Source organism: Drosophila novamexicana, unplaced genomic scaffold, assembly GCF_003285875.2.
Source record: "Drosophila novamexicana strain 15010-1031.04,08,12 unplaced genomic scaffold, DnovRS2.1 tig00002068-arrow-arrow-pilon, whole genome shotgun sequence".
NCBI classification, from domain to species: Eukaryota; Metazoa; Arthropoda; class Insecta; order Diptera; family Drosophilidae; genus Drosophila; species Drosophila novamexicana.
Window position 1 is genome coordinate 40,001 of NW_020824934.1, and position 20,000 is coordinate 60,000.

A 20,000-nucleotide genomic window follows, 5' to 3' on the forward strand; every position below is an offset into this window, starting at 1 on the left:
GCTGCAGATCGGACCAGAGTTGGGCGCCCTTTGGGCGCACCGTCAGCTCCAGATTGGGTCGATCCAGGCCGCTGCACAGCAGCAGCGGCCGGCGCATCTGCAGCTGCTCGCAGATGTCGCGGCGCACACGCAGCGTCGCCGTGCCGGTCAGCGCCAGTAGACGCACCTGCGGCACAGCCGCACGCAGCTGGCTAAGCTGACGGTAGGCGGGCCGAAACTCGTGGCCCCACTTCGAGATGCAGTGCGCCTCATCGATGGCAATCAGCGCCAGATTGTCGCCCAGATCGCGCAACATTTTCAGCCCATTGCCGCGGGTTATGTACTCCGGCGTTGCGTACACCAATTTGAATTGCAGCGCCAGAATGCGCTCCTTAATGGCGCGATCCTCCTGGGCGGTGCCCAGCAGACAGGCGCACGGCTCACCCGTCTTCGATTTCTGATTCAGCGCGTTCACCTGATCCTCCATCAGCGCGATTAGCGGCGATATAACCACAACCACCTTGTTCAGATAAAAGGCGGGAAACTGATAGGTCAGCGATTTGCCATAGCCGGTGGCTATTACCGCGCACACATCCCCGCCGCGGGGCTGGACTAGCAGGGCGCGCATTATCTTCCATTGCAGCGGCTTGAACGCGCTCAGGCCGAAATGTTCATACAGACAGCTTATGTACTTCTTTGGCTTGGGCAGCATTAAAAGCGATTTCCAATTGGCAAAAGTCTAACTGGCAGCCAGCCAAAACACGGCACATTAGAGATGAGCGTTGTGCGAGCACGTGCGACCTGTAGAAAAGGTTATTGTTTGTCCATTGCACTCTTTATCTACGTCACACATGCATATATGCCTGCTGCACGTGTGTGTGTGCATCTTTTATGGCATGCCAATGCAGTCACAAGATAACGCACGCCAAGTGCATTGCCTATCGATTAATCGTGGGCACTCACGAAACTACAAGGTTGCGCTACAAGTGTTTTATTCTGGCATTAAATAACACTTTGTCAGATTAAATTTCAAATAAAAACTAAATTGAAAATAACCAACTGTAAGTATGAATTTAATCCATTTAAAATCTTATGCATTTTACTGAGGGATATACATTTTTCAAATTTCGCGCCACTGCAAATTATCAGCACAGTATCAAATCGATATGAGCGATACCTATCGGCAGAGTACTATCGTTGGCATACTTAATATCGCTGCGGAACAAATCACAAGTTATCGATAAGAAGAAAGCTAACGATAATTTAACGACTATTTGAATACAATTCAAATACATATAGATTCTTTATTTGGTTCTGCGTTGTAAATGAAAACTACATAAATGGAATTGAAGTTATCTTTTCTTTTCTTTTTTTTTTAATAGAAAAAACAAATGTGTGAGTGTGTAAGTGTGCGTGTGTGTGTGTGTCTGTGTGGCTTATACAATTTCTGCATTATTATATTAATGACGGCATTTGACATTGACATTGACATTGGCCGCATACATAAATATTTATGTAGTTATCATAATATCAATTATTTGTAATAATTCTTAAATATTTGTTCTGTAACCAAAATGCTTCTAAAAGTTTCGTCACTTTTCTTTAGTCTCTAAGTATTGTTTCGTTATCTCACTCCAACATTTGTTTTGTATTTAAGGGCATACACCATAAAATAAACCAACCCGCGGTTTGGTTGGGATCAATTGAATAATTTACAATAACTACTGTGGACCATTCGAAATTAGCCGAGTTTACTTTTTCTCTTTATATTTATATGTTTTATCCTTAACATTTAATTTTGTGTAGTTTAAGCTGAGCTTTAAGTTTCTTTGAATTTTCGTTTTGTTTTTGATTTTTGATTTCTTAGTATATGTTTAGAAAATGGGAGTAAAAAAATGAGCGGATTTAGGAATTCCATATACAACAATAATGATGCAAGCAAGTTTTATAAAGCGGCCAAGCACATTCCGAAATCTTTTCTATATATATATATATATCTATACCAAATCGGATAATGATAATGCCCCAATCAAAGAAAGTCGTGAACTGTGAAAATCATTCTGAATTAACCGATTGGTCCGTGTTTAATCTCGTCGCTCGGTTGTCTGTTTGAAAAATGTTCATTTTGGTTCCGAAGCAACAACAATTTGTTAAATTAAAGGATATGTGTATCCATTTTAAATGACATAATGATTTTTTTTTGTTCTCTTGGTCTAAGTATCAGCGTAACAAGTACTCATATCTATATCTGCTCAATAATTAAAATATATATAATTTTCAAAGATTTTTTTTTGTTCCTTTTCGGACAGCGGAAAGTAAATGGGTCTTAACTTGTATATTATTATTTGTTTATAACAAATTGCATCCAAGAATGTTTCCAATGTGATCCCAACTGATATGCCGTTCGATTTCAAAGAAGCTACAACCATCAACATGAAGGATTATGTACATATATAATGGCATTAATCAATAATAACTATAAACAAGCTATATAAAGAGTGGGGAGGGGGTGGGGAAGGGGGGATCTGTACGTTAGCCAACAAAAAACACGGCCTTTGTTGTACAATTAATGAATTCATTTTCAATTGCAAAACTCAATTTTTAGGTTAGTTTTCTTTTTTTTTTTCGTTCTCCTTCCTTCGTACGCCCTTATCTACGACCTTTTTGTTTTCTGATCCGCCCTTTTTTTGGTTTTGTTTTTCGTTTTGTTTAAATACATGTCTCTCTTAAGCCTACAATTAGTATTCAATTATGCTATGTGTATTTTTAAACAACCCATGATTAGAGTAAAAGTTGAAAATGCAATCCTGGACAAGATTCTTATTTTGGTTTATGCATTTTCCCATAATACTTCTGTCGCTCTCACTTCGTCTAAGTTTATTAAAGTTTTTCTTATTTTTCTTCATTTGTTTTTTTGTTTTTTATATTTTTATAGGCCATTCACAATGTTGTCATCGCTGAAACGGTTTGACTATCGCGAATACCAAAAAAAACACAACCATAGTTAGAGGGCTGGATATAAATCGAGTCCCATTCGCATGTTGCATTGCAGCTGGCTCTTCACCTGGAACAGACAACAACAACAACAACAACAACTATTTTATGCACCAAATCGCAAATAAATATGCTTTAAAATGTACTCAGCCTCCTGGCAAAGTTCATGTTAGCAGCTTTCTTTAGCTGGGTGGCAACGCTTTGTCAGGCGCCACAGTGTTAACTGTTAACCAACACTGTTTAGTGGCGCCTTTGGCTCAACTGATGTGGCAACATTGTTCGATACTCTTATCAGCTAAATATACTGCCTGATAAATTTTGACATGCAGTTCAGCTAATCTGAACGTTTCTTGATTTTTGAAGCTGTTTCTTAACTTACCATTAAGCACATGCACCACAACCGTTTCCGTTATCTCATTGCCCAGCATACAGGTATAGTTTCCGGTGTCATGACGATTCGCATTGGCGATATAGAGACGACTCAAGGCCCTGCCAGGCAACATGTCTGTCTTAACGCTGTGTAAGGAGGATATAAAAATGATGCTTAGCGAAATTTGTGTATATAGCTAAAAGGAGTTGGGACCATGGGGGTTAGTTAAATCAGCAGCAAGCCGGTTCGAACTCGCTTGGCCAATAATTATGAATGCTGGTTCGAACCGGGTTTTTGGTTGGAACACATACCTAATGCCGCCGCGACTGGTATCGTAATTGAGCAAACGGAGACCATGACGCCAGGTGATATATGACGTTGGATGCGGTATCTTGGAGATGACGCACTGCAACTCAATGGTGCTGCCAGCCTTGTAGTATTTTTCCGGCGTGGCCGATCCTCGCTCATCGAGAATTTCCACATGAGGAACTGCAACAATTCATAAGAGCTCGATCTGGAGGGGGGAGAATCAAGTGCTTACCAATTATAGTTAGGTATACGAGGAGCACCAAGGGCGGATGCGAGGAGACCTGGCATTCGTAGGGGCCCTCGTCGCGCTCGTTGGCATATTGTATCAAGAGTTTCCAGTCGTTGGGCTCCTCGAACTCCAGCGAGTATCGCGAATCGCCGCTATATGTGTGCTGGCCAAACGTGATCAGGGTCAGATCCTCGCCCTTGCGTCGCATCCACGAGACCGTCTTCCCCTGCAGATCGTTCACCCGGCAGTGCAGATACACGTTCGACGACAGCTGGGTGCTTATATTGATGGTCGTATACGGATCGGCGAAGAATGGGAACGGTTCGTGCGTTGTCGTCTCGGTAACCTCCAGCTCCTCATCTTCGGGCGTGTCTGTGAAGGGCGATGAGAACTCTTGCCAGAAGTTTTTCGGAAAGGTATCAAATGGATCTCCAGCTCGGGGACGTTTCACTGGAAGGGATTTTATAATGTGAGAATAGTTGCAAGTATCTGGGGCTTTGTACATTATTATCCTGACTGACTGACTGATTGAAAGACTAATTGATTGACCGATTGATTGACGGATTGATTGACTGATTGATTAACTGATTGATTCACGGATTGATTGACTAATTGATTGACTGTTTGATTGACGGATTGATTGACTGACCGATTGATTGACTGATTGATTAACTAATTGATTGATTGATTGACTGATTGATTGACGGATTAATTGACAGACTGATTGACCGATTGATTGACTAATTGATTGACAGAATGATTGACTGATTGATTAACTGATTGATTGACTAATTGATTGACTGATTGATTGACGGATTAACTGACAGACTGATTGACTGATTGATTGATGTTTAGCGTACAAGCTAAACCCTAAGAGCTATAAAGGCAACGGCTTTTGTTAAAACTTGACAATCTTTTAGAAAATATGTTAAGTGGAAACAAGTCTTTTATGCTATATCTTTACTTTGTATCGTGGATGTAGAGGAAGATACAGAAGATATCTGATTGGTTTCAATATATACGCTATCTGTAGCCAAAGGAAAACAACTAAGCCAAGTTTTGTTATGGCAGATTAACGTAGAGATCAGCTCGAATGGGCACACGGTAGGGAACTGTTGCTTAAGATAAGTACTTACATGTCGTCGAGGTGGATCCGGAACCTATGTGATGCAGCGACGAGTATATAATTGCAAATATCCAAAATAATCTAGATTTCATCACTGCAATTGCAATTCCATGTACGAATGAATCAATATATATAAGAAATGAATCAAGTCGAAAACTCACCGCAGCATAAATGTACTCGAATCCAATTAAATTGTTGTTTTACTCTTCTCTCTCTCTCTCTCGCACTCTCTGTCTGTCTTTTTGTCTTTTAGCTAATCAGAAACATCTTTCGTATAGCTCACAACTGTTTGCGCTGCCTTTTCCAATTGGACTTATTTGCCTTCTTCTGCCCGTGAGTAGCTCTCAATGCAACGAAATCGTCTTCTTTATAGCTTGCAGCTCAGCATATTGGATTCTCGTATTTTGGATTGATTCTCTTTTTGCGTCGATTGATAACAATTCACTGTGCGAGGACGAGAAAACGTTTATTAGGCAGCTTCCAGCAGTTTATGTAGTTGCGTGTGCGTGTGCGTGTGTATTTGTCTTGGTTTTCTTTTTCTTTTATATTTTACTTCGTTTTGTTTTTTTTTTTTCTCTCTCTCTCTCTCTCTCTCTCTACTTGGCTGCTGTTTAGATGACCAATAATTGGAATGTAGGTCAGGATGCAATGTGCGCATGGCACGCGCTCTGCGCTTGGCCTATCTCAAGCTGCTCCAATCAGAGAACGCCGCAGCAGCGTTTAATGGGCTCTCAAGATTCTCGATATGAAACATTTGATTGCCAGTTTATGACACTTACAAGTATGTGAACATATTTTATGCAAATTCTTTTGTACTGCAAACGTTAAACATGTTAATGCACTCTCGGAAGAACAAGCATATATATTTATAGGCCAACTAGTTCGCTTTTCATTTTACATTCATTTTACAACAATTGATAAAAAAAAAAGAAAAACCAAATAATTGCTTGTTTTCATATTTTCACACGGAATTGCTCACTTTTAATGATATCATAATATCTATGCCCATGTTGCATTTGCCGGTGCCGACAACGTTGTTGGTTCGCACGCAATTGACACGAGACTAACGGAGACCAGGACTCGTATCCCGTTTGCCAATTACGCGTTCTGCCAATTGCTCCTCCTCGTTGTCTCTCGTTTTTTTTTTTTATCTCTACGGCAGAGATGAACGCTGCGATTTGACCGAAAGGGGCGCCAACTGCACACGGAGTTGCCAGACTCGCAAACTCTGAAGAGGCTGCATCAATCGACTCAAAGCAAAACAGCTTATACAACTTATTACATAGAATGTGCCGCTATTTATATTAAATTATACGTTTTTATTCATATTAAATTGATAGCTTATATTATATAGCAACAGCCCAGACGTATGCAACACTTGGTCTGAGCGGCTACGCCATCTAGCGTGCTTTTGTTGCAGTTAGGCAACACTAAGCATAGGACTCGCCTTGCTAGCTGTCATGGAAGTTTTGTGACATTTTGTCCGTTAAGCAACACAAACATTTCCAACAAACAACTATACAGAACTTCATTCGATAAGTGCTCGCCAAAATTCGAACAGCGAAACACACACGCATACACTAGAAATCAAATCCGCATTTTGAGCGCGCCAAAAAATATCGTCATCGGTTTAATTCGAGGTACTGCTGCTGCTGCTGCGACTTCTTCCTGCGCATGTGCCATTTCACAGAGAGCAAGCATAACTGTGCGTGTGTGTGTGTGTTTGTGTGAGCGTGTGTATGTGTGGCATATGCCGAGCAGATGTGCCCCCTTATCGCTTAGTGTTGCCATTGGCGGTGGTGGTGGTGCGATATGACGAGCCAAAAATCGTGAGAGCACGACTCGCAGCCGAGCACACACACACACACACACACGCACACAATAATGCTCAGTCGTCAAAAAAGAACCGTTCATTTCATATTCCGTGCCGCCTTTGACATTTCATGCAGTAATTTCTTCAATTTTCATATAGATTTGCTCGCAGCCCATAATTAAAGCTGGCAAAATCAAAAAGAAAATTCTTCGCTCTCCTTTTTCTATGCACAACAGCAACGCGCGCCATACTGTTTTTGAATATTAAACAGCGAATTACGCCGCGTCAAATTTAATGCCCAGAGACATTCAGTGAATTTATAAAATTCAATTTACGAACTCTGCCGGAGAGGGCAGAGCAGAGCGTAGCCCCAAGTAACCAATACACTGACGACGCCAGCAGCGCAGTTCACAGCGACAGCGGCAGCAAATCGACCGAGCTTCCCAACGACAAGCATTCAGGCAGCCAACGGAGTCCACAGCGACAGCAACGATAGCGACAACGACGGCGATTTGTTTACTGTAAATTTGGGAATTTGAATTCAAATTGTGTGTGCAATGGAGGAGCACTCGCGTCTATTGAGCATTTTGGGTGGCATTGCCATGAGCATTGTCGGCTTTCAGATATGCCGCAAGGTGTTGCCCTGGATCTATGCGAATGTGTTGGGACCCAGGCTGTGCGGCTCCTCGGTCAATCTGGCCGAGATGGGCGAATGGGCAGGTAAGTGTGTGACTGCATTTGAACTTTGTGCCAGCCGCTGATAAGAATCGTACCCTTACTCATCTTGATTATAATTCGTATATTGCAGTTGTTACCGGCTCGACGGATGGCATTGGCAAGGCCTATGCCCGGGAGGTATGTACGACGCACACGCAGCACAGCAAAACGGAAGGGCGAATCCGATTCTAGATTTCATGTACTCCCAGCTGTGCATCTGTTGCTGAGGGTATTATGAGTTGATCGCCATGTGTCTAACGCCTAGGAGGAGGCCTTTATAGTGTATATATATATTCTTGATCAGCATCGATAGTCGGAGGCGATATCTTAGCCTAGGCAGATCTTGGACTAGGCAGAATCTTTCGTAGATTGAGTTCTCTTGTTTCTCAGGGTCAGCAATTGACTTCGTCAAGGGTATTTTAGCTTCGGCATGCCAAAGATTTATTTACTAATTTATTATCTTCTATGATTTTTGTTTTTGCATTGCAAAATCCATAATGACTTGACCAATTGGACAAAAAAGCAGAAGAGGCGGAGAAAAAGTGCAATTAACGATTGAATTTGTAGCCAGGTACCAAACATTAGCGCGAATGACTTGAACATATCTATATCTAGCTATATCTATATATCTATGGACTGTGGGCTATATATAGTTCCTCCAGCTTTCTATACGCTAATGCACGCTATTGCAATTTAGTCAAGTGCTAATTATCCATTAAGCAGCTAAGTGCAACACCCAACACAGTCCACATTCAGTTTTCAGCTTTCCAGCTTACAGTTTTGTCAGTTCGGCAAATACTTTTATTAAGCTGTGTGTTTGTGTGTTTGTGCACAAGCCCTAGAACTTTGTTGATATTGCAATATTCAGCACATTTTCTGGTTCGGTTGCATGTGTCAACGTCCAGTTGGCTACACAAATCGGGGGAACAGCTGTTGTTTTCAATTCCCCGGAACTTTGAACACGAACAAAATAAACAACTAGCCGTGCTCTTCAACACGCCGAAGCTATTATACCCTATAAGGCAGCCGAGCGGGGCGATACTTCCCATTGTGGCATATGATATAATAATCCGCTCTTGCTAAGAACTCGCTCCGATATGTGAGGCAGAACTCTTGTATCTCTTGTATCTGGACGTTAGCTTAAGACAAAGACTCCTGATCAAGAATATCTTTATATATATATACTTTAGGGCTTGTGGATACACATAACAAAAGTATATTAGCCCACACAAGGGCATAAAGACTTGTGATATATCTAGCCGCCCATCGATCTAACGCCTGGCTACGTCTTCAGTCAGTGCTCCGTCTGGGTTTGCATTTTCCTTTGTCATTAGCATTTGTTGTGCCTATCAAATGGTATTTGTTTTTGCTTCGTGTATGCTAAAAAGCTAAAGAGCACCGACTAAACTCTAATGTACAGCCGTGTGTGTAGTCGCGGGATCGCCAGAAGTTCAGTTTCATAGTTCAATTAGGTCTTGGACGCATAACCCTACCCCTATATATATGCATGTTTAAAGCCCGAGCAGAACTGCGGAATGTTTGATAAATCAATCCTTATCTATATTACAAATTAACGCACACTTTTAACTATCAGTAAGTTAAACGAGTTTCTTTGATAAGCAAACTATTTGTCGCACACATAATTCACGAAATGTCTCTTTGATTTCATGGCACAGTGGGCACAGCTGGACTCTTCTAGGGATTCCTCAGCTTAGGCTAGGTCAGTCTTACCTCGACTCTGTGAACTGATCCACCTCCCATTTGGCGAGAGACTAAAGAAACAATTTATGGAGCTCTTAACTGAGCATACGTTGCAACTGGTGCCTTACTGTCATTCACAATATAATTATTAGATAATTCGGATCACGCTTCGCACTCATGCCTCCCTTTAAGGTTCGGCTCAAACCGGAGCGCTATCCATATTAGGGTTCGGCTCATGCTTAATACAGAATCTACCGGGTTTGAACTTGTGCATTCACGCTTTCCCTTAAGGTTCAATTCGTTAACCAGGTTCGAGACTCATAACAACTGTTAATCTAGGCAACGGGTTCAGGGTTAATGTCGGGTTCGAACCTGCAAACTTTGTACAACGTTCAAACTTCTAAAGAATAGAGCCCATATACTTATAAGAAGAATTTCCCTAAGCACCCTACAGAGTTCAGGTATAGATTTTTACGGGGTCTCAAACTAGTTATATATAGAATTGCTAGAATCAGAATTCCTAGCAATTACTATATAAAGTTGGGCATAATCTAATCTTCGCTTGGCGTTCAATTCAAAAGTTCAGCCTTAAAGTATGCCCAAGTGTGGATAAGTATTTGCCGGATCTGTGGATCCTTTTAATATAAAAATAAAAACTTTACTTTAACTCGCCTATTTAAAACTTTGCAGCTGGCACGCAAAGGGCTGAAACTGGTTTTGATTAGTCGTTCGTTGGAAAAGCTGAAGACCGTGGCCAAGGAAATTGGTAAGATTTGAAATTAGCGTGTTAAAGCCAGGCTTTTTTTTATTGGAAATATGTGCGTGTGTGTGGCATACTTGCAGGCGATGAGTTTGGCGTGGAGGTGCGCGTCATCGATGTGGACTTCACGGGCGGCATGGAAATCTATGAGAAGATACGCACAGAAACTGCCGGCCTGGACGTGGGTGTGCTGGTGAACAATGTGGGCATCAGCTACAGCCATCCGGAATATTTTCTGGACTGCTACAATGCGGATCCGAAGTTTCTGCGCAACATTGTCGCTGCCAATATACATTCCGTAACGCACATGACCGCCCTCTTTATGCCGGCCATGGTGCAAAAGCGCAAGGGCGTCATCATAAATCTATCATCAACGGCGGGCGTGATACCCAATCCCTTGCTGAGCGTCTACAGCGCCACAAAGGTGAGGCAAACGGGCCGTAGGTAGCAACTTGATCAGCACGACAAGCTTTATCCGTCTAGATTATAGCTCTTTCACGTTGTGGAAAGCACATTTATTAATTTCGCTTCTTTGTGCTTGGCAGGCATTCGTGAACAAGTTCAGCGATGATCTGCAGACGGAGTATAAAACACACGGCATTATTATACAGAGTGTGCAGCCGGGCTTTGTTGCCACGAACATGTCCAAGATACGTAAGCCGAGCGTGTTTGCGCCCTCGCCCGAAACGTATGTAAAATCTGCATTGGCCACACTCGGCATTGCCACACAAACCGCCGGATATCTACCACATGCATTGCTTCAATTGGTCATACATTTTACAGAGGCCGTGTTCGGTGATCAATTTGCCAGAAACGAAGTTCTTAAGAATATTTTAGGTACACGCAAGCGTGCCCTGCGGCGCCTAGCTAAGGAGCAATAGCTATCTTAATATCAAATCCAAAAGTGTGCAAACTTGTTGATGCCATTTAGAGTCTGTGAACGGTTTGATTGGGTTGGGAACGGTTTTGGGTAGTAGAAAGAAACGCAACGTCTCGAAACGCCCGTGAGGAGGGGGCACGCGTATATGCTAAATGATGATGCCTGCCACATGTGCCGCCATTTATATATATATATATATATATATACATATATATTTAGAAGAAAAAAACTTGTACCAATACCAATAACTAAGTAAATGTTTTCAAATTCAATCAAGTATTGTTAGTTTTGCAACAGAAATAAATTGGAGACTTTTTAGCTTAACGGCTGTGTTTTGTTTAAACGCAGCCAAACTTATCGGTCGCGTGGCGGCCAGTCGATTAATTCCATTCAAACATATCGAGCCGATGCTGCAATACATAATCCATGTTATCGTTATCGATACGAAATCAACAAACCCAATGGGCACCAATACAGTCGGGAACTTTGATTTTGCATTTATTGTATTTGTGATTGTGATTGAAAGTGGAAGTGAACGCCGTGCTATGAATAATTACGCTTACGCCGCTTGACCACCAAACGAACGCGCCAAGTCAAATTCCAATTTGTTATTATCTACGCAGCAGTGGCAGCAACAACAGCAACAACAACAACTATAACAGAAACAAGAAAAAGCAGCAGCCGCAGCAACGATTTTATGGATGCAGAGCTGCAGGCAGCATTCGCTGCGCCGCTCTTATCACTTATCGTTAGCCGCGCCGCCCCTTCGGCGCTTGTCAATGTCCACTTGTTGCCATAAAAGAGACGCTGATGCTGTATGATCCTTGTACCCACAAGCCAAGATCAAATAAAAGTGCTTCAACGACGACGACAACGACAACGACGTCACTTTTCGGACATTAAGCGCAAGGGCGTTGGGCGTACCGTTTACGTGGGCGTGGGGGCGCGGGCATGGGGGTGACGGAAGTGGTTATAGAGAACTATTTTTAATAGTGGCCCAGACGACATGACAAAAGCCACAACAACAGCTACAAATTAAGCAAGAAGCAATGCGCGTCGCGACTACGTCAAAAATGTACAAAACGCATCAAATATTCAAATACAAAAAAGCAGAAGCAACAACAGCAATAATAACAGTTATTGTAAGCCACTAGCCCAGCACACACGCATACACACACACACACTGAAGGAGTGAAACAGCTGGCCGTTATGGAGCGACGCCGCCCATTGTTTCCCATCGAACCAGAGCCGCCAACAACGCCCACACAGCGCCTAACGCTGCTGGCAACGCGGTAAGTGGAGACGCTGCATTAGCATTAGCATTAGATGCGTGTCGTGTGTGTATCCTTTACATTAATCCATATGTCTGTGTGTGTGTGTCTCCAAGTGAGGAATGCATAAGTGCAAGGTTGGGCGGGGGTGTTTTTGTCATTATTATTTATAGAATCGGCATGCTTCCTGCCACACTTGTTCATCATATTTGCTGCCAGTTTCCTAGTATTAGTGTTTTTTTCGCTTTTTTTTCAGCTCGCTACGTGCACTGCAATTAAACTGGAAGATTATCATTTCGGGCATCGCATCGACGCTTTTGGCCGTTATTTGGTATTATCCAACACTTTTTCTATTCTTCGCGTTCGTCATCTACTCCCTGGTGCTGGTCTTTGCAGGTAAGTCGAGAATACTCCACAGTTATCAGTTACAGCTAGCAAATCCATATACGTAATCTGGCCATGACTCACATCTTATCTGCTTGCGGTCATATTCCACATACATATACATATAATATATTAATATGTCTTTCATATTCCACTAAAATCGTTAATTAAAAATTTATCTTTAATCGGTTTCCAAACTCTGAACCCATTGAAAATGCCTAAAAGGGTATAATGAACGCACAGAACGAGGTATATCCGTTCCCATGAGGTGTCTATATATATCAAGGGTTAAGCCAGGCATTGTACCGTTTCCAAGAAATCGATAAGAATCAATATCGTTTTACTGTTTATCGATCGCGTCTTAAAGGAACAACATTCCCTTTGCATACACCAATCCACTTTTTGGATAGCCTCCGATCGTTCCCAGCAAGATTGTATGGCAGTCATCGAACTTAATCACAACTTATGCCGCGTGCAGGGTATCTTCTAGTCGGGCATGTCTTAAAGAGACACTTTGACTAGTCTTTTCCCGTTCCCGTCAAGATTGCAAGACTTAGATTAATCACGCCTGAAGCTGGCGTGCAGGGTATCTTTTAGTCGGGCAGCCGATTAGTTTTCTCTTGCTGTTTTGACTTTTTAATTATTAACCCTTTGGCTATCCCAACAGCTGTCGCTGGCACCGTCTATATCTATTATATATTTACGACCAATGAGCCCACAAAGCCAAATCGACATCCCTCCAAGCTGCTCTACAATGCCACCAAGTGAGTATACCGGCCGAGCACCCTTAATCCGTGGCATGTTCTCACGTATACCATATATTATATTGCAGGTGCAACATCTTCGATTTGCCAAATCCCATTAAGAATCCTTCGAATTTACCCCTAATCTTTGGCAAGACAGTTGATCTGCAGCTACAGCAGATCATCGAGTATGTGCTGCGTGACTTTATGGTGCCCTGGCTGGGGTAGGTATCACTACACTTAAACCACATCCGTATCCATTCTGACTTGATTTGATGTCCATTTCGCAGATATGTTGTGACAAAGCCAAAGCTTATCAACGATGTGATACGCGAGGATCTGTGGAATGCCATACAGAAGATACACGAACGTGCCGCCAAAATGGACCCGGCCAAAATCATAGCCGTCGACATGGTCAATCGCGTCACAGTGCATCTCGAAAAGATACGCATTGCCGAGTCGCGCGCGTAAGCTCAAAAAGAACCCAAAATTGCAGCCTAATTTCGATTTCAACTATTTGCAGGGCCGAAACAAATAGCGCTCCGGTGTTCAGCACCAATTCGTACCTGGTCGATGAGGAAAAGGAAATGGAGTTTCTGCGCAAACTATGCGAGATTATGATCATACTGCTCCTGCCGCGCGGCTACTCACTGCCTCCGCTCAAGGTGCTGCTCAGCGAGATACTCTCCTTCAAGAGTAGGTTCCAATGTTAGGCTGGACAAATTATTTTATATACTTTACTTTACGTAGTTCAAATTTAATCTAATCCTCCATTTTCCTCCTTTGTAGTCTTCTTTCCGATGATCAAAATGCTGACCGCACCGGACTATATCAATCAGAAGGTCGTGCAGAACATTGAGACACGTCTGGCGGCGGCGGCGATCAGTAAGCGCAGCTACGAGTACGCTGCCAGCTTTGAGGATTTCCTGAAGATCATCAACAATTCGGGCAACCTGGAGGAGCTGTCGCTGATACGCAAAAGCATCGTGAATGATCTGATGCACGCGACCAGCATGCAGAATTTGCAACGTGCCAAAGGCCTCGATCCGGATACCGAGGATCATACGCTGACCAAATCGGAGCTAACCGCCGCGGTGCGGCTGAAGCGTTACGTGCAGCAGCTGTCGCTGGCCAAGGGTCAATGCGAGAAGAATCTGGCCAAGTTTGGCTGGAACGGCAACTACTCCAGCGACACAGTAAGCCAATAACATTCTGATCTATAAAAAAAAAAGAAGCAAGTTAACATTTGGCCTCTTCCAGGATCTAACGCTGATGGAGATACTCAACACGGCCGTGGGACGACGCTATTTCACGCTGTTCCTGGAGCCGCTTAAGGCCAGCGCCCTGGTTGGCTTCTACCTGGCCGTCGACGAGATGAAGCATGCGCACAAATCGGCCACACATCAGCTGGGCACAGAGATCTTTTATACGTACATACGCGTGCCCAAGCCGGAGATACAAATCGATAAGCATGAGCGCAAGCTCATCGAGACCTTCGTCCTGGGCGATGCCGGTCCAGATATTTTCTATGATATACAGCGCAATATATTGCGCACCCTGGAGGACAAATACTATCCACCGTTTGTGCTAAGCGATCAGTATCGCCAGCTCAAGGAGGCGCTCGACTCGAACGAATTTAACGATCCCACCTTGCTGATGTGCCCCACCATGCTGGGCGATTCGAACGACGACGAGCAGGCGATTGTCGCCGATGGCCTCAATGGGGGCGGGGGTGCTCCGGCGGCCATCGATGTGGCTGCTCACACATCGTATGCGCGCAGAAAGCTGGAGCAAATACAGGAGCGCATCGATAAGAAGAACCAAGCGCTGGACGCGCTCAAATACTCGGTGAAGCCGGAATCGAAGGTGCTGCAAATACTCGAAAAGGAAATGGATTGGCTCAAGAGCGAGAAGCGTCAAACGGAGGCCCATTTAAGACGCACCGATGCCTGGACCGAGCATCTGGGCAAATGGAAGGCCACCATACAAAGTGTTGAGGTGCGTCTGCAATTGCCAAAGCTTCCTGCTCATGTTATATTTAATCGATTTGTTTTTGCCTTCCAGGTGTCCGATGAGAAGGAATCGCTGCAGTTCATGATCCTGGTGCACGTGGACGAGGATATCAATGCGCCGCCAGCTACAAAGAATGGCGAAAGCAGCACGGGCCGAGCGCAGAGGCGTCGTCCCTCGGGCATATCCAGTGGCTGGGTGGTCATGCGTTCCCTGAACCAAGTGCATGTAAGTGTGCGCTCGCACAAACAGGCAGCTGATTCCCATTTAACCTGATCCAATCATTTGCTTTAGGAGCTGCAACGTAAACTGCGGCATGTGAGCTCCAATTTGAAGTCGCTCGATTTGCCCACAAACTTCAAGTTCTTCTTCTTGAAGACCGATCGGCATGCACAGGAGAAGGCCAAGGGTCAAATACAAAAGTTTTTGAATGTATGTGAACATATATATATATATATATATTTATATTTGATATTTGTGCTAATCGCTGTCCATTGCACAGTTCATACTGGAGGATGACCATTTGAATGGCAGCGAGGCCATCTATACATTTCTCAGCCCCAGCTCGGATCATTTAAAGCAGACTCTGCCCTCGCCCAAGAAATCCAAATTCTCGCTCTCCACGCTCTTCAAAAGCGACGCGGCCAAGGCGCACGACTCGAGCAAGGCCAGCGATCCGTTCTGGGGCCTGCAGCGCGATGATGACGACATGTCCAACTATTTGGACGGCGAGACGAGCACCGATCCCAAGCTGCTGGCCGATTTGGATAGCAAAGACTCGATTGCGGAGCCGCTGTATGCGCTAATGGGCGAGATCTTCGACATGGGCGGCGTCTTCAAGTGGCTGCGCAAGAGCATCATCTCGTTTGTGCAGATCACCTATGGCCGGACGATCAATAGACAGATTCGCGAATCTGTTACCTATCTGTTCGAGGAGTCCATGCTGCACAATTATTTCTCGGCCATATTGAAATCGTTTTGGCCCGGCGGCGTGCTTGCCTCGGCCTATCCCGTACGCTCCGATGACATGAAGGAGATGACCACCAATGCGGCCAAGGCGCTGCTCACGGATCACATACCCGAAGTGCTGTGCAATCTCGTTGGCGCCCAGGCCGCCAAGCGGGGTGTCCTTAAGGTCTTTGATGCTCTACAGAATCCCGCGTACAACAAGCAGCTCTTCTATGTGAGTTGAGACCTGACCCTACTCGACTTTTTATAACCCGAACCCATTGCAAATGCTGAGTCCATCAAGCCAGGTCCGTCTGCATGAAACTTGGAAATATTTAAACGAGTTAATCTGCTTTGCAATATCTTCCTTCATATCGCGATTTTGGGGTATGGCTTCTTCTGCCTCACTATAGGAGCTAGATAAACCAAACTTGGTATTTGTACAATTTTGAATGCCTTATTTAAGATGGAACCATATTGAAGTTTAGAATGGATTTCTCATACCTTGCGCCGGTTCGGGGTATCTCCTCCAGCTGGCTTTTGGTTGCACTTTGATAACGTTTGATTTGCTTGCCTTGCAGGAGCTGCTCGAGATCTTGATGATTGAGTTCTTTCCCGAAATCCGTCAACTGAGGGTCAACAACAGTAGCAGTGGCAAATTGAACACTGCCACCGCCGGTGTGGCAGCTGCCTCAGCTGCCGCCGCACTGGCCACCGTCGCTGCCCTGCCACTCAACTACAATAGTCACAATAGCAGCTCGAATCATGCCGGCCAGCATCAGGGCTCTGCAGCATCGTCAGCCGCCGGCAGCTCAACGCATCCCAAGGAGCATTACCATCAGCCGCCGCCGCAGCAGTCGCCGTATCACCAAAGCTCCGGACAGCAAACGCATCTACATCATGCGCATCATCATCCGACGACGCATCCGGCACATGGCGCTGCGGGCTCCAAGTAGAGAGGAGCCTTCTGTTTTTAATTGTATTAACTAATTGTTTTTTTTTTTTTTTTGATTTCTTATCGTATAAGTTGCAAATGTTTATAATGCTCTCTAGCGCTCTCTCGCTCTAACTCTATGTCCGGCTCGCTCTAGAGCATGGCTCTCGTTCTACATAATTTTCTTATTTTCTTTTGTTTAACTAATTAGAGCACGTTGAGAGTTTAGGATTAACAAATAACTGAACCTGTACAAAAGCTGTAAAACTTTGTAGCTTCTATACCCAAGCTAAACCTACTGCTAAATGCACATCCTTTAGCTGTTACTTTTTCATGCGATTTGTTGTTTTGTTTTGTTTGTAGCTTAGCGAAATGCGTTTTGTTATATTTTTAGCATATGATGGATAATATTCTATATAGATATTCGTATTGTTTTTGCATAGTCTCAGTATTAAGCGTTACCAAATTGTTCCACTCGGAGCACATTCCCCGCACATAAACCCAAACGGAAACTTAATCCATAAACAGAGCAAAGATACACGCTAATTTTTTGGTGCCGATGTCGCATTGTAATTAACTGGAGTCGAATTATTGTGATCTTAGCATGTAAACAGCACCAAAAAATAACAAAACTATAATACAACAATTGTAATTGTTCACAAAATGTAATTCATTTTCGAAGTACACGTTTAAGCGCCTATGTAATTTAGATAAACCAAATGGTAGCATATGACATTGCATTCTATTGTATTGTATTGGATTGGATTGTATAACTATTTATATATATTGCAGTTGCAACGTTTTATGTGTAAACAATATTAACAACAGACCCAAGCGAAATAAAGATGCTATTTATGTAGATTTCTCTCTCTCTCTCTCTCCCTCTCTGCTCGACTTTTACTTATGCTCATCTCACAACTTTCTCACTGTCTACCTCTCTCTCTATCTATTTTCTTTTCGGAGTCAGCAAAGTCTTCTCGGCCTTCTCAGTTGTTATAAGACGCGATATGCTAGTCTATATTAGATATTTACCTAGTACAAAAGACAGCTCTCTCTCTCTCTCTCTCCTGCTCTGATCTATACTTTAACATAGTTTTAGTTTTCGTAAATATCATAAGTCTTGGTCTACCAATAATACCAGCATCTAAATTCTCTGCCAACTCTTTCGCGCACTTCGTTAAGTTAAGTACTTAAAGATATTGACTTCTAGCTGCTCTCTTTACAATTAGAATATGAATTACAATTTAATTAATACAATTGTTAACTTGAACTTAAATTTGGTTAACAGATATATTCGATTGCAGACCTAAAACTAACTTAAGCTTTTTGCAGATATGTACTTGCTTTTTAACTTGATTTAAGTTGTCTTATGAGAGAATCATGTCGCCTTCGTTCAGCAAATTAGTTGTTATTAAATAAATAATTAAACATTTTATAAATTATTACAAAAAAAGAGATTGTTTGATGATAACATTTTAACGAGTTATATAAACATTTGAAACATAACTTCAAGAACTTCATCAATTTCGTTGGAGATATCTTGTAAAGCCAATCCCAAAGCTATTTGTAGTTACATTTAATGGCCTTTGGATTTGGTTCTTACAAGTTATTTTATGAGCTTGATTTCCAGCAAATACTCTAGATACATAATTATAATTGAATGTTGCTTAATTTGAATCGTAAGTTTGAAGGCTTTAAGCCGTACTTATTCGAGGATAATTGCCTTAAGATGTGTCCTTCTGCTTAACATTATTGAAATGAAGTTATTTGATGAGACACAAAACATTTCAATTATGTTCCTTAAGACACATATGCCCTACTTTGTTTCTGTATATATATGATAGCCTTATAGATCTAACATTGCTTTGCATATAATTTAACTTAAGTTTTCTTCAGCTGCTTATGACAACGCAGTTATAAGATATATAAATTACGACTTAATTTAAATATTATATGCTTAAAGACGATAACTACTTTCACTAATATATAACAAATCATTTCTTTAAATTCAAGCTTCAAGCCCAAGTTAGCTTTGATAAATAGCCCTAGCTGCGCTTTAAAAAACGCTTATCTTCTCAATGAGCCTTGCCAGCGAAATGAGCTGCATGTCCACCACGATAACAGCCAGATTCTTGCGCATTGCCGCTGGTTTCCTCACCAGCAGTTTGACCTCAAAGTATTTCAAGAGGAAGCGCCACTTGAGCTGCGTCTTCTTGGGCTCGGGCAGCTGCGGAAAGGCGTCCGCCTTGAGGCCCAGCAAATGCTCCGCGACGCCGCCGCTGAGACGCGTCTCGAGCAGCGTGCCCGTCTGGTCGGACAGATGTATGTTGATGTTGAAGAAGTGCTCGAAACGTGCGCCGCTGTGGCCCAACGAGAACTCCAGCAGGCAGCTCTCATTGTCGCAGTCGCTGCGACTGTTCGGGATGAGCCTGTTGCACGCCTTGCTGCTGGCAGACGGAAGGAAGATTAATGATTATATCGGTATCTTCGGGTAAGACAACACAAGCAGCTACTTGCCATTTCTTGCTGATGCTGGCAGCCAGGCCGTCCAGATCGAACTTGGTGACCAGGGCATAGAGCACGGCCGTAAAGTGCTCGCTGGTGGCATCCTGCAGCTCGCCCTCGGTGCGCGCATAGATCTGCCGCACGCTCATCTGCGTCTGGATGTGCTCGGCTGACAAGGCGGGTGAGATTATCAGAATCAGCATGACCAACTGGCAGCCCATACTCACCCGCTGGCAGCTGCTCCAGGTCCGTTTGCGCGAATATATCATATGTCTGGAGCGGCGTGCTGGCGGCGAATAAGAGCAGCGCCTGGCACTCGGCGCTCTG

At 43.4% G+C, this 20,000-nt stretch overlaps 5 protein-coding genes across 6 annotated transcripts in view; 2 read left to right on the plus strand and 3 right to left on the minus strand.

Annotated features, from left to right (window-relative positions):
- LOC115768877 (Werner syndrome ATP-dependent helicase-like) overlaps positions 1–691 on the minus strand; it is a 2,076-nt gene extending 1,385 nt beyond the window's left edge. Inside the window, exon 1 of the mRNA XM_030713585.1 lies at positions 1–691. This exon is cut by the window's left edge and continues 1,385 nt beyond it. Coding sequence (XP_030569445.1) covers positions 1–691 — 691 coding nt within the window.
- Positions 692–1,389: 698 nt separating this feature from the next.
- Positions 1,390–6,053, minus strand: LOC115768883 (peroxidasin). Its single transcript, XM_030713594.1, has 7 exons — positions 5,987–6,053; positions 5,169–5,451; positions 5,018–5,101; positions 3,885–4,331; positions 3,655–3,832; positions 3,353–3,489; positions 1,390–3,043 (listed from the first exon to the last, which is right to left on the minus strand). Exons 3-7 carry the CDS (start codon positions 5,097–5,099, stop codon positions 2,931–2,933), a joined length of 957 nt encoding a protein of 318 aa, XP_030569454.1. The 5' UTR covers positions 5,100–5,101; positions 5,169–5,451; positions 5,987–6,053; the 3' UTR covers positions 1,390–2,930.
- A 452-nt stretch (positions 6,054–6,505) lies between these two features.
- On the plus strand, positions 6,506–11,093 carry LOC115768884 (very-long-chain 3-oxoacyl-CoA reductase). 2 transcript variants are annotated; one of them, XM_030713596.1, is made up of 7 exons: positions 6,506–6,647; positions 6,980–7,540; positions 7,629–7,675; positions 9,929–10,004; positions 10,082–10,422; positions 10,544–10,686; positions 10,782–10,882. In XM_030713596.1, exons 2-7 carry the CDS (start codon positions 7,378–7,380, stop codon positions 10,795–10,797), a joined length of 786 nt encoding a protein of 261 aa, XP_030569456.1. In that variant the 5' UTR covers positions 6,506–6,647; positions 6,980–7,377; the 3' UTR covers positions 10,798–10,882. The 2 variants fall into 2 exon arrangements, with proteins under 2 accessions (XP_030569456.1, XP_030569455.1); XM_030713595.1 differs by having other exon boundaries at positions 6,508–6,647; positions 10,544–11,093.
- A 294-nt stretch (positions 11,094–11,387) lies between these two features.
- Positions 11,388–18,552, plus strand: LOC115768891 (sorting nexin-25). The gene is made up of 12 exons (XM_030713603.1): positions 11,388–12,170; positions 12,406–12,545; positions 13,201–13,297; positions 13,366–13,500; positions 13,567–13,743; positions 13,800–13,972; positions 14,066–14,472; positions 14,537–15,274; positions 15,341–15,514; positions 15,581–15,718; positions 15,789–16,469; positions 16,816–18,552. Exons 1-12 carry the CDS (start codon positions 12,088–12,090, stop codon positions 17,188–17,190), a joined length of 3,318 nt encoding a protein of 1,105 aa, XP_030569463.1. The 5' UTR covers positions 11,388–12,087; the 3' UTR covers positions 17,191–18,552.
- Positions 18,553–19,166: 614 nt separating this feature from the next.
- LOC115768892 (protein hold'em) overlaps positions 19,167–20,000 on the minus strand; it is a 1,697-nt gene continuing 863 nt past the window's right edge. The window contains exons 1-3 of the mRNA XM_030713604.1: positions 19,901–20,000; positions 19,686–19,842; positions 19,167–19,612 (exon numbers count right to left, since the gene is read on the minus strand). The exon at positions 19,901–20,000 is cut by the window's right edge and continues 863 nt beyond it. Of these exons, the coding sequence (XP_030569464.1) occupies positions 19,225–19,612; positions 19,686–19,842; positions 19,901–20,000 (645 nt within the window). The 3' untranslated portion in view covers positions 19,167–19,224. The remainder of the gene's footprint in view (positions 19,613–19,685; positions 19,843–19,900) is intronic.

Excerpts from the sequence above, each read along its gene's own strand:
- LOC115768884 (XM_030713595.1), top strand. The coding sequence starts at position 7,378 with ATGGAGGAGCACTCGCGTCTATTGAGCATTTTGGGTGGCATTGCCATG. Across the intron at positions 7,676-9,928 it reads GCAAGGCCTATGCCCGGGAG|CTGGCACGCAAAGGGCTGAA; the intron begins GTATGTACGACG and ends AAAACTTTGCAG. Across the intron at positions 10,423-10,543 it reads GCGTCTACAGCGCCACAAAG|GCATTCGTGAACAAGTTCAG; the intron begins GTGAGGCAAACG and ends TGTGCTTGGCAG.
- LOC115768891 (XM_030713603.1), top strand. The coding sequence starts at position 12,088 with ATGGAGCGACGCCGCCCATTGTTTCCCATCGAACCAGAGCCGCCAACA. Across the intron at positions 13,298-13,365 it reads CTGCTCTACAATGCCACCAA|GTGCAACATCTTCGATTTGC; the intron begins GTGAGTATACCG and ends ATTATATTGCAG. Across the intron at positions 15,275-15,340 it reads CCACCATACAAAGTGTTGAG|GTGTCCGATGAGAAGGAATC; the intron begins GTGCGTCTGCAA and ends TTTGCCTTCCAG.
- LOC115768883 (XM_030713594.1), bottom strand. The coding sequence starts at position 5,099 with ATGAAATCTAGATTATTTTGGATATTTGCAATTATATACTCGTCGCTG. Across the intron at positions 4,332-5,017 it reads CGGATCCACCTCGACGACAT|TGAAACGTCCCCGAGCTGGA; the intron begins GTAAGTACTTAT and ends AATCCCTTCCAG. Across the intron at positions 3,833-3,884 it reads CGTATACCTAACTATAATTG|TTCCTCATGTGGAAATTCTC; the intron begins GTAAGCACTTGA and ends GAATTGTTGCAG.